This window comes from Schistocerca cancellata, chromosome 5, assembly GCF_023864275.1.
Source record: "Schistocerca cancellata isolate TAMUIC-IGC-003103 chromosome 5, iqSchCanc2.1, whole genome shotgun sequence".
In the NCBI taxonomy this organism is placed as follows: domain Eukaryota; kingdom Metazoa; phylum Arthropoda; class Insecta; order Orthoptera; family Acrididae; genus Schistocerca; species Schistocerca cancellata.
In genome coordinates this window covers 491,278,141-491,292,135 of record NC_064630.1, presented here as the reverse complement: position 1 = coordinate 491,292,135, position 13,995 = coordinate 491,278,141, and the positions used below count along the sequence as shown (strand labels likewise).

General features: G+C 44.5%; 1 protein-coding gene across 1 annotated transcript in view; it reads left to right on the top strand.

Annotated features, from left to right (window-relative positions):
* The window catches only part of LOC126188619 (venom carboxylesterase-6-like), a 122,465-nt gene that overhangs the window by 38,052 nt on the left and 70,418 nt on the right, over positions 1-13,995 (top strand). The window contains exon 4 of the mRNA XM_049930221.1: positions 3,768-3,953. Within this exon, the coding sequence (XP_049786178.1) occupies positions 3,768-3,953 (186 nt within the window). The remainder of the gene's footprint in view (positions 1-3,767; positions 3,954-13,995) is intronic.

Genomic DNA, 13,995 nt, shown 5'->3' with positions numbered 1-13,995 from the left:
CAGTGCAGTTTCATCTGCTGAATGTATCACTTATGTAATAATATCACTCCATACCTGTTGTATAACTACACTGAGGTGACAACCGTCATTGGATAGCGATATGCACTTATAGAGATGGCGGTAATATCGCATACACAACGGCTAAAGAGGCAGTTCATTGGCAGAGCTGTCATTTTTACTCAGGTTTCCGACGTGATTATGGCCGCACGATGGGAATTAACAGACCCTGAACGCGAAATGGTAGTTGGAGCTGGACGTATGGAACATTCAGTTTCGGTAATCGTTAGGGAATTCAGTATTCCGAGATCCACAGTGTCATATTTCAGGTATTACCTCTCACGGTTACCACGGTCTACGCTATGGCCGGCGGCCTTAACCGAGAGCAGCGGCGTTGCGTAAGTTGTCACTGCTAACAGACAGGCAGCACTGCGTGAAATAACAGCAGCAATCAAAGCGGGACCTACGACCAACGTATGTGTTAGGGCAGTGCGTTAATAGATTATGGCAGCAGACGCCCGATACGAGTGGCTTTGCTAACAGCACGACATCGCCAGCAGCGCCCCTCCTTGGCTCGTGACCACATCGGTTCGATAGTAGGTGACTAGAAAACCGTGGCCTGGTCAGATGAGCCCCGACTGAAATTGGTAAGAGCCATGTGGCGGAGACCGCACGAAGCCATGGACCCAAGTTGTCAATAAGGCACTGTGGAATCTAGTGCATGGCTCCATTTATGTTTGGCTAATTGGAGACCATTTTCGGCCATTAATAGACTTAACGTTCCCAAATAACGATGGAGATTTTATGGGTGACAAAGGTGTCACTTCACCGTGAGACAACTTTTTGCGCCGGCCGCTGTGGCCGAGCGGTTCTAGGCAATTCAATCCGGAACCGCGAGGCTGCTGCGGTCGCAGGTTCGAACTCTGCCTCGGGCATGGATGTGTGTGATGTCCTTAGGTTAGTTAAGTTTACGTAGTTCTACGTCTAGGGGACTGATGACCTCAGATGTTAAGTCCCATAGTGCTTAGAACCATTTGAACCATTTGAATTGTTTGTGAATGGTTTGAAGAACATTTTGGACAATTCTAGCGAATGATTTGACCACCCTTGTCACCCGCCATGAATCCCATCGAATATTATGGGACATAATAGAGAGCTCAGTTCGTGCAAAAAGTCCTGCAGCTGAACCTGTAATACTTCCGCACTATGGACAGCTACAGAGGCAGCACGGCTCAATATTTCTGCACAGGGCTTGCAACGATTTGTTGAGTCCACGTCGAGTTGGTGCACTACGCCGTGAAAGAGGAGCTCTGACACGATATTGGGAGGTAGCCCACGACTTTTGTCACCCCAGTGCATGTGGTGTGTGGACGTTACGCAAGTATCTCGGTGGAATTTCGCTTTGATAACCACTTTTGGTGCAGGCATATTAAAGTCATACGTGCTAATTGCACTACTAATAACTGTGCACATTATGCCACGTTAATGTTATTTTGTTAGGATGTTTCTATATACTGCAATTTTCTGTGCGTCTGGCTTGAAAATCAACAGCTACGTTTGAAACTAGTGACCGGTATAAAATACACGCAATTGTGACAGAAATTTAAATACAAAATTATCAAATCGAGGTTGCCTGTCCATCCCCAATAAAATGTTGGAACTACATAGGGTAGTCCATTGATAGTGACTGGGCCAAATATCTCACGAAATAAGCATCAAACGAGAAAACTACAAAGAACGAAACTCGTCTAGTTTGAAGGGGGAAACCAGATGGCGCTGCCATAGGTCAAACGGATATCAACTGCGTTTTTTTTTAAATAGGACCCCCATCTTTTATTACGTATTCGTGTAGTACTTTTCGCTTTGTGACAGATTGCGCTGTAATAGTCACAAGTGCAGACGGTATTTGCTTCGTGATGCATTACCCGTGTTAAAACGGACCGTTTACCAATTGCGGAAAAGGTCGATATCGTGTTGATGTATGGCTATTGTGATCAAAATGCCCAACGGATGTGTGCTATGTATGCTGCTCGGTATCCTGGACGACATCATCCAAGTGTCCGGAACGTTCGCCGGATAGTTACGTTATTTAAGGAAACAGGAAGTGTTGAGCCACATGTGAAACGTCAACCATGACCTACAACAAATGATGATGCCCAAGTAGGTGTTTTAGCTGCTGTCGCGGCTAATCCGCTCATCAGTAGCAGACAAATTGCGCGAGAATCGGGAATCTCAAAAACATCGGTGTTGAGAATGCTACATCAACATCGATTGCACCCGTACCATATTTCTATGCATCAGGAATTGCAGGGAGACGACTTTGAACGTCGTGTACAGTTCTGCCACTGGGCACAAGAGAAATTACGGAACGATGACAGAGTTTTTGCACGCGTTCTATTTAGCGACGAAGCGTCATTCACCAACAGCGGTAACGTAAACCGCCATAATATACGCTATTGGGCAACGGAAAATCCACGATGGCTGCGACAAGTGGAACATCAGCGACCTTGGCGGGTTAATGTATGGTGCGGCATTATGGGAGGAAGGATAATTGGCCCCAATTTTATCGATGGCAATCTAAATGGTGCAATGCATGCTGATTTCCTACATAATGTTCTACCGATGTTACTACAAGATGTTTCACTGCATGACAGAATGACGATGTACTTCCGACATGATGGACGTCCGGCACATAGCTCGCGTGCGGTTGAAGCGGTATTGAATAGCGTATTTCAAAACAGGTGGATTGGTCGTCGATGCACCACCATACCATGGTCCGCGCATTCAACGGATCTGACGTCCCCGGATTTCTTTCTGTGGGCAAAGTTGAAGGACATTTGCTATCGTGATACACCGACAACGCCTGACAACATGCGTCAGCGCATTGTCAATGCATGAGCGAACCTTACGGAAGGCGATCTACTCGCTGTTGAGAAGAATGTCGTTACACGTATTGCGAAATGCATTGAGGTTGACGGACATCATTTTCAGCGTTTATTGCATTAATGTGGTATTTACAGGTAATCACGCTGTAACAGCATGCTTTCTCAGAAATGATAAGTTCACAAAGGTACATGTATCACATTGGAACAACCGAAATAAAATGTTCAAACGTACCTACGTTCTGTATTTTAATTTAAAAAATCTACCTGTTACCAACGGTTCGTCTAAAATTGTGAGCCATACGTTTGTGACTGTTACAGCGCCATCTATCACAAAGCGAAAAAAGTGGTCCCACTAAAACATTCATATTTCCTTACGTACTAACGAATATGTATTAAAAAATGGGGGTTCCCATTTTTAAAAATGCAGTTGATATCCGTTTTAACTATGGTAGCGCCATCTAGCGGGCCAACCATAGCGCCATCTGGTTTCCCCCTTCAAGCTAGACTAGTTTCGTTTGATGTTTATTTCGTGAGATATTTGGCCCGGTCACGATCAATGGACCATCCTGTATAAGTGTTACAGAGTTTCATTCCTACAATGCATGTTTGATCGCCAATAACTCAATGTCGACGAGATTCTGACCGTTGATACAAGACGGCTGCAAACATCTTCTCTTCCGTTTCGCTTTCGACATCTGCCGAGGTCACGGAGCGAGCTTTGAACCGTTTAGTGTATCCACTGGCGCACGCCCGTAACTCGGAGCACATCGACGTGAGATATTTGTACAGATGAAAGCGGGTACTTGAGCGGACCTGCGCGAGTGCACAGGAACTTGCTGACCGCGGCGCGGGCCGACTGCAAACAGGGCGGGTTTGTTTGCGCAGGCTTCCTGGCGGCCGGGCACGCGGCGCTGCCGGGCAACTACGGCCTCAAGGACCAGCACCGGCTGCTCACCTGGGTGCGCCGCAACGCCATGTACTTCGACGGCAACGAGGGCAGCATCACGCTGCTCGGCCACGAGGCGGGCGCCGCCAGCGCTCATTTCCACGCCATCTCGGAGTACAGCAAGCGTGAGTAACGCAGCACCACGGTGTGGCCGCAGGCTATCTGCACGTAAAGTGGCACCGTAAAGCACTGGCACACCCTCCATTATACAAACAGGACATTAATAAAACCGACAAACTATACGGACAGAATCCTGACTGGAAATGGAAGAAGAAAGATCCTATAAATAAGTGGCCGGAAAGTCATCGTTTCCACGGTACATGGCTCTGACGGATGACTGTTCCTCAGACCAGGCGCCATGTGTTTCTTTTGCGTTACAGGTAATAGTGACAGTAGCGGCTGTCATGCAGGATACAAATAACCATAATTTAACTTAAACCATGTTGGCGGGCCACTTGTTTGGAGCTTCTACTAGGGCTCGCCTCAATGTCCAGTAGAAATTGGTCCTCCAAATATTCACGTTCGTCTGTCTGGAAGGACCTATGATCACACAGATGCCCAAAAAGGGCTTGAAATGTTGCGTGATGTGATTTGCGTCTGTGATGGTATTCGTTTTTGTATAGTCGTGTTGCCTCTCGACCGATTGTATCTGCTTGGCCGTACACTACACCATCTTGGCTTGTTCACGATATGCAACCGGGCCATTCTGCTGCTTACAGTGCGCTGCGTCGTTCTCACAGCCCGAAACACAGATGGAATGCACAGTACATGGTCAGAGTTACTGTCATCCGTCAACGCCATCTACTGTGGCAATGATGCATTTCCGTACACATGTTCATAGGACTTTCTTTCCTCCATTTCTAGTCAGATATCCGTCCCTGCAGTTTGTCGGTTTTATTACTATTCACGCTGTATTTTACGTACAAGACAGTAATACATTTAGTTAAATGCACAGCAGTAAACATAAGGTTTTTATAGTAAAATTGGTTTCCCGCAACAAAAATACAAGGGAAGATGAGACAGTAACGCACAATAATTTTTTTTCCATCGCTACTGCAGCTGAGACGTTAAAATTTCACGACGAGATAGTTTGAAGTTTGTGCTATAGAAGGCATTTTTGATTACATGTGCAGTTTTAGCGAGAGAAGCCTGAACTAAAAAACAAATATGGTGTGTATATTAAAGTCATCATCACGTGAAGAACAGTTGAAAGTTAACCATGTGGGGACTATATAAATGATTGAGAATGAAGCAAAATTTACTAGAGTTCTAGCAATATTTATTTTTCAAAAGAAAAAAAAAACCAGACATAAATTATGCTAAACAAGTTATTGATTGAATACCGTAAACAACTAACAGGTGAAACTTCCTGGCAGATTAAAACTGTGTGCCCGATCGAGACTCGAACTCGGGACCTTTGCCTTTCGCGGGCAAGTGCTCTACCACCTTTTTTTTTTTTTAATCTCATTTTGTTGGGTTTCGTTCGTTGCATCTGCTCAGGGCGGACGTTGTAAGACATCCATTTAAGTTCGTTGTTGAGCGATTAACTAAGTTTTTTTATTACAGAAGGCAGCTAACTCTCTGACCGAACACGCTGAGCTACCGTGCCGGCATCATCTGAGCTACCGAAGCACGACTCACGCCTGGTACTCACAGCTTTACTTCTGCCAGTATCTCGTCTCCTACTTTCCAAACTTTACAGAAGCTCTCCTGCAATATCCTTTCTTTCAGGAGTGCTAGTTCTGCAAGGTTCGCAGGAGAGCTTCTGTAAAGTTTGGAAGTTAGGAGACGAGATACTGGCAGAAGTAAAGCTGTGAGTACCGGGCGTGAGTCGTACTTCGGTAGCTCAGATGGTAGAGCACTTGCCCGCGAAAAGGCAAAGGTCCTGAGTTCGAGTCTCGGTCGGGCACACAGTTTTAATCTGCCAGGAAGTTTCATATCAGCGCACACTCCACTGCAGAGTGAAAATCTCATTCTGGAACTAACAGGTGGTTTAAGACCACAATGGAGAAGGGCACTGGGTGGCAGAAGTGAGACAAGTACTGTGGCCCTAAAAATGTAGATAACTCAATCTGAATTGATCTGACGCTGAGCAGACTGATTGTTCAGTCTACAAAAGTTTCTCTGTATAGGAGCAGCTGAGAGCAAGTTTCGATTGAGATCTGTACGGTCTGACAAGGCCGGAGTGGCAGTACATTATCCTCTTTGCTTCGTGCAGCGATGTAACTTGCAGCTGGCGAAATGTGCTCGGCGGAGGCCAGACGTGAGGCGGCACCTGTGAATCGATCGCGGCCACGAAAGAAAGTAAAAAAATCTCACGGTCTACCGATCAGGCAGACGGATCGCAATTTATTCTCTACCAGAGCCCTGCAATCACGGTAGATTTCAGTGTGTGACACACCCATTCGGTGGTCGTACCAAGCACCAGCTTGGTTCACTTATGCGACAGAGCGCACAAGGATACCAAACGACAAGACTGGTAAACCAAAAACGAATAAGTGTGTCCTCGGCAAACGAGTAGTCCGAGACGTTTGAAGTCACACTGCCGGCTTGCTAAGAACTTCACCATAGGCTCCCCAGTCTAAACTACTCGCAAGTGAAGTCAGTCTCAGGACAGGTCCCAAGCACCAACCACACATGCCAGAGCATCGACCAGGAGTCTCTTACCAGACCGAAGTCCAGCACACCAGAGCCTCCCACCTCTCTAGAAAAGATTACGTTTTCCCGAAAAGTGCATGAACGACACTGCCTTCACGCCGTCTTGAGCCAATCACAGGGCTCTAGAGGCGCTAAATCTCCCCTCCCACATGACAGCATAAACTCATGTCAAACCAGGGCAAGATTTAAGAAACCTGCATCTCTGGGAAAAAAAATGAAACCGCAAATTACTGGCTTTTTTAAGTTTTCGCAGAGAGGGAAGATGATTTTCTCCAAAGTCGTGTCGCTTTCCATGCCAACAAGCGAACAAATACAATCTTAAGGATTTTTATCTAAATCGCCTGTGCCTTGGAGCTTGTTAGTCCTAGCTATGAGGTGTATTAAAGATTGTATCTCCAAACGTTTGTCAGATACATGAGTTTCTTATACAACCAAAGCTGCCAATGTAAGTGGTCACAGGCCTATTTGAGGTATCGGCGAACATGAAAACTTGTGAATTTTCATTGCGTGTGGCTCTGCACACAGTGCTCGGTTTATTACTCCACTGTTTAGATGCGTTCCTTCGCCCCCAGCCCAGGCTTCAGCTGGCGCCAATGCAGGTATTGCAGCATTGTTCTGCTGGAGACCTGTATTGACTAGGGGCTGCTCTGTCTGCCCTGTATGGCTGTGGGCCTGTCCAGCAAGATTTACTGAGGGGTGGGCTCACCGCCAGTTGGTTCCAACTCCCAACATGCCGTTTCTATGAGCTAAGAACTATAAAAATACCTCATGTCTTTAGCGCCCTTCCAGGCTCCATCAACGTCTGCTCAGGCTGTTAACTTTCTAGAGTCTCACTCAAGGTGCTTCAGGTTGTAAGAAAATGTTTAATAATTTTCCATATACGAAAAATAGGTGAGAGAGTAACTTGTCCTCTCTCATAGTGTAGTTATATATTTTTGGCCAAAGGGCATAAACCGCAGGATGTTCACAGGGTGATGAGTGAGTATGGGGTTGACTGTATGGGCCATAGCAATGTCTCCAGGTGGTGCGCATTCTTCCAAGAGGGCCTTGTGAACCTTAGTAATTTGCCACAGTCTGGGCAGCCGGTAACAGCTGCCAACTCGCATAACTTCGAAGCCATCGAGGCAATAATTTTGAACGACCGACTTGTGCAGCCGTGAACCTTATCGCAGCATTTCAACATTTCCTATGGTGCCGTGTATGATGTTGTTTGCGAGACTTTGAAATTTCGTAAAGTTAGTGTTCGCTGGGTGTCTAAGAAATTGACAGACAACCACAAGGACGAACAAACGGTGACAAACTTGGATCACTTTACGCGCCACATCACAGAAGGGCATGACTTTCTGAAAAGAACGTCATTAGTGATGAGTCGTGGGCGTGCCACTACACTCCCGAAACCAAGCTGGCCTCTATGGAGTGGAAAGATGCCGGTTCCTCAGTACGAAAACAAATTAAAGTGTGTTAGTCTGCGAGGATAGATCTTGTGACAGCATTCTAGGATATGCCTTGTGTGTTACTGGTGGACTTTACTGAACACGAGACCGCCGTGAATGTTGCAACCTACATTAAAACTTCATTACGTTGCGTTACGCCCTTCGTGACAAACGCCACAACATTAATGCTGATGGTGTCAGACTTCTTCATGACAATGTATGTCCCCATTTTACTATTCCGTTTCGTGAGAAGGATGCGAGATTTGGGTGTTAGGTTCTCCAGAGTCCATTATAAAATCCGGATCTTGCAGCGTTGGGCCTTCATCTGCTTGGTCCCATGAAGAAATTCCTCGCCGGCCAACTCTTTGTGACAGATGCGAATGTGAAATCAGCAGTCCGCAGTTGGCTATGCTCCAACCAAATGGACTTCTAAGAACTAGGCATATTGAAACTGGTGCCACGATGGAAGAAATGTGTTGAGAACGTTGGTAACTATTTAGAAAAATTGGTAAAAGATTTAAGTTCATTTGTTATTTTTTGTTATGTTTACTATTAAAATTTTTGGTAATAAAATTATTGTACATTACTTTCTGATATTCTCACGTATTATTTTAGAAAAAGATGTTAGCTGCTCTATTACTCAAAAAAGTATTGGGACACCTACACAAAAATGTACTTAGTCTAATTCACGTAACTCAATTCTGCTAGCCTGTTGGATGTCGTTAGCACTGATAATAGCTTATCCTGGCATGGGGTGAACCAAGTTGCTAGTAATATCTGGTGAGAGCTTAAATCATTCCTCTATCAACACCGTCTGAAATTATTGCTTCCCTGTAGAATTACGTTTCAGAACTTTTGTATCCAAGTGTGCTCAAACATGCTCTATCGGGTTAAGATCAGGCGTCTATGGTGGAGTGAAAAACCCTTCTTGGAGCATTATATAACGACCACTCCCGAGTTCTCAGAGCCATATGTTTAGGGTCGTTGTCTCGTTGAAAGTAAGAGACGCCATCAAGATCCAGCTTCTGTGCACTGCTTCATAAATGGTCTGCAACATATCAATACATGTATGATGATTCATGACACCTTCAGTAATTGTCAGCTCACCAACACCAGAGGCTCCAAGGATCCCCAGACCATTATGCTTCCTCCCCCATGTTTTACTGTAGGTTGGACAGGTTACGACTGGAGCTCTGTATTTGGTTTGCTCCACACGTTTCTCTTTTCGTTAGGTCTACATAGATCAAAATTGGATTCGTCATAATATAGCACAGTATTCCAAAATTAGTTCGGTTTACTGAAATATCTTTGGCGAAAGGCAAGCGTTTTCTTCGGTTACCCTCCAAAATAAATATCTTTCTTCTGGGAGATCTGTCATGAATATAAACTACGCTCAAAACATTCCTAATAGTTTGAACACTGACCTATTTGTTGAACGGCGACTGGATGTCCGTTACAAACATCCCTGCTCTTGTAAAGGACTTTTCCTGTGCAAGACGAACTGTCCTTCGACGCTCCCTACATGTAGGAAGTCTTGGACGTCCGGATCTGCGTTTATTGTCTGTTCCACAAGTCTCTTGAAACTTCTTCATGATTGCCCGCAGTGTTGTATAATTATCAGAGAGTTCTTTACGAATCTTACGGCAACGTTTACCCTGCAGATGTAATAAAACGGCCTTGTTACGGAACGACACGGAATGCTCCTTCCCTTTTGGTCTCATTGTGTCAAAGTGAATGTCCCTTAAACTGGCCGTCAGGCAAGCGGCTGAACAGTTTGTCAACTTCAATTGCATAAGTGTGGTACGCGCGGAGCTGTCTGTTAAATCCAATAACAAATATAGTACAGTATGCCAATACTTTTTTGAGCAGGATAAAATACTCATTTAACTAAATTCTTGTGTTTCTGTTGTCTTGGGAACGTATTTTAATATACTAATCACTCTCTTTACTGAATTAGAGTTAATGGTATACGTATAATGTTCCTAGTATTTATGCATTTTGTATTAGACATGAAAAGGAGTCGGTGCCAATACTTCTTGGTGCCTGTGTAGTCTTCATACTGTAGAAGAGGAAGGGGTCATGTGGTTGGGAACCGTCCTCTGCGGTGCCACGGCGATGGTGGCATAAGTTATGGATAACAGTTGGGATATCAGATATATTGCCACATCAAGAACCTGGATAATTAATCCCACACGGTGGGTTTACAAACAACTTAGCTGTTCTTTGGCCGTACATATACAAGGACGGTGGAAGTTAACTCCCTATTGCATGCTGTTTATAATTTAGTTAAAACTTAACCAATTTTAATGAAACAAGACATTTTGTCCCTCACAGTGGTAGATTTATGTATGTTCTTTTCGAACATTTGTAACTGAAAGAAGAGACACCATCCGTATACGTAATATACTACCTACAATGCCCGGCGTTGCCCGGGATGTTTAATATCTACCACACGAAATGATTGGCCCTGTGCCTTGTTGATACTAAAAGTGAATGCAAGCCGCATGGGAAATTGCAATCACTTTAAATCAAAGGGAATGGTTCAATCAGTGGATGTCAAGGGAATTCGGCGAATGAATACGTCTTCACCTATATGAAAACATGCTTAGTAGGTGATCTGTCTCTGATTCTGTTCGATCTTTTGATCGGCCCGCGATCTAGTGACTTTTGTTTGTACTATATCAACGATATGCGTTAACGTTTGTGCAGCACTGTGGGTTTTAATAAAAAAAATTGTGAAACACGAACTAAAATATCTTCTAGGCTATAAAGACATTTGTAACAACGGGAAACAATCAACAAAAAAGAGTTTTCAATCATGTTTCTGTGATATTCTCGAGCTTTTGCTCGGGCCGCGATCTTGTGACATTAAAGGCGAGTATCTCCGCTGTAATTCATTCTCGTGATTGGAAGTACAGTCAATTTAGTACGATATTTTAATTTTTCATTAATTTTCTTTGTTGTTTCATTTGAATGTGGATATTTGAAGTAAATTGGTCAAGTACTTTTCGTGAGGCTTGGTAACAACATCTCGTGTAGAAATTTGAAATAAATCCGCCAAGAACTTTTAGAGATTTTTGATAACAAACTTACATACTTACGTTTACAGGTCAGATTGCGAAATCTTATGTAGATAGTGATCTTACTCTTGTCTTAATGATAAAGTGTTCAAAATTTCATCAAGACTGGCAAAAGAAATGCAGATTTGTATGAATTACGAGGGTTGCCGAGAAAGTAATGCACCGCATTTTATTGAACATGATGAGAATTACGTACACGAAAGAATGATGTTTTTTTACACACCCTATTTTTTCACGTAATCTCTATCCCGTTCTATGGCCTTCCTTCAGAGCGAAACAAGGGCGTGGATGCCATTTCAGTATCAATCTTTGTTCAGGTGGTGGAGCCAGTGCTTCATTGTGTGAATCACCTCATCATCATCCTCAAAATGTATTCGACGAATGGCGTATGTCTTCGCGAATAACATCACCTCGTTGCAACATGTCAGTTGCCACAGACGTGGATGGTCTCCCCGACCGCTGTAAATCATGGAGCTCTGCCGAACCGCCTTCTGATGGCCTCATCCTCCGTGCTCAGTGACTAACTGTGTTTCTGTAGACAGCAGATGCTCCATAGACTTTGCATAAGCGTTTGCAAATATTCCCCACACTTTCTTTCTCTGCAGTGAGAAATTTCAATGACGGCACATTGCTTGTAACGTACATCACCTACAGGCGCAATTTTGAAACTGTCCTGCAGCTACGCTATCTGACGGAAGTGACGGAAACTTGGCGCACTCTCTTAGGAGACTTAAACATAACTTCTCACATTCGTAGCATTGTTTCTGCTGAGAAATAAGATGTGGTGCCTTACTTTCCGGACAACCCTCGTACAAACGGACACTCGTCTTTATTTATACGACAGACGGCTTTACGATATTTCAGCGCGGATGCACAACAGGACCCGAACCCTTGCAGGTATACAGTTAGGCTGCGAGCAAGTGGATTAATGGGCAGGGGGAGCTACTCTGTAGCATGCGGCATCTGGAGATTTGGGTTGGCTGTGGGACGTTCTCCGACAGCCGACGCAGTTAAGGCGAACGCTCTCGTAAAGCGGGAAATCTGGGTAGAGCTTCCTGTCCGACATAAATTTTCATTGCATGAAATGTATTCGCAGTTCCGTATATGGACTAACTTCAGCTGTATAGTGGAATGACGACAATGAACATTTGTACTGGATCGGGACTCAAACCCGGGTTTCCCGCTTATCGCGACCAGTAGCCTTTTCAGTAGGCTATCCGAGCACGACTCACCGCCAACACCCAAACTTCCATGTGTCGTCAACCATGTGATTAAAACCTGTAAACGTTCATGCATTATGTATATTCCTGTACGGGGAGACATTTTACTTGCTCATTATCGTAATTATCTACCGGCAATGAGCAAGTGACTTTCAAGTAAAATGTCTCCTCTGTGCTGGAATATACGTAATGCATGTACGAGTACAGATTGGAGATGACGGTTGACGACATATGGAAGTTTGGGTCTGGCCTTAATCGTGCACAGATAGACTAAGCGGGAAATCCAGGTTAGAGTTTTGGTCCGGCACAAATTTTTCATTGCCGTTATTCCATTATACAGCTGAAGGTAGCCAATATTTGCAACTGTGAATACATTTCATATATTTCATAACGGTTATATTCGTCCCAGTGCCTGTTCAAGGAACTTTGCATCGTGATTCGGAATAATACAGATACTGCAATATCGTATCAAATTTTCGTTTGTCGGCGTTGGTTTCGCTCAATGTTCTGCTGCAGCTAAATGTCGGATACGTCTTTCGTCAGTCGTGAAACTGTTGTGCATTATGGATATTCCTCATAAGTTTCTCTCAAAGAACGGTCTCCTGCAGATAATCCAGTGGTACGTTTACGACACCACCTAGCCCAGACAGCTCGCATATTTCGCATAAGCAGTCGTCGGTGGAAGCCAGACATGGAGCCTGCAGAGAGATGCACATTCAAGGACGATCCACCTCCGCACACAATTGGCTCCTCTGGTGGGCAGCAGGTGACGGAGCAAGGAAAAATACTTGGTATTGCGCTGCTCGTGCGGTGGGAGGACTGGGTGACATACTCAAAGAATCCGCCACTGCAACGGCACAGTGCAGGAACTAGTATTGGAACTGAAGCATCAGGGTGTGATTGTGTAACAGCGAGACAACACTTAAACTGACATGCTGCCGGGGGCGTCTGTGGATAGTGGAGAAATGCCACCATCGACCGGAGTGGATGCAAACGCAGTGCATGTCCGTGTAGAAGGTACATGCCAGTGGTGAAGGTACCGGAAACAAAAAAGAACAGAAATCAGTCTCCAGATGAGAGAATGTGTCCGGTATGAGACTGAGTGCTGGAATCGGCGCCACAGTGAAGTTCCATAATTTGAAGAAAGTATCTCGAGAACACTTTGTTGTGGTATTTCGTAAAAGACATCATATTTACGCCAGTGACTGTAACACTTTCTTTATTTCATGATTGTAATTTCGGCCTTAGGCCATTATCAAGTGCAGATTTTTGTGTATTTACCCCATGTCATGTAACAGCGTCACGAATGTATTTAATAGTAATGACAACGACATATAAATGTGTCAGCTCATTTTAAGCTGACATGGCGTAAAGCCACAAAAATCTGCACTTGATAATGGCCTAAGGCCGAAATTGCAACCTTGAAATAAAGAAAGTGTTACAGTCACTGGCGTAAATATGATAACTTTTTATACCTGGGATTCACAGTCATGTAGAACTGTATAAAAGACATTTCTTAGTAGTGGTAGTCTGAAAATGTGTTGTACCCAGAGCACGTCTGCAAATGGTTACGCTCGAAGGTTCTCTGTTGGCCCTGTGGTGACTGAAGGGCAGTGGGCTTCCAGTTAGTTTACAATGAATAGGGACGGGCCGGGAGTCTAGGAACTTCGTGGTCGGCGTCACAGGAATGGAGCGCACGCTTCAGAATAAAGAATTTGATAAGATGGCAGGTCCATCATGAAGATCTGTTCCGTAATTGGGGACGTCTTAGAATTT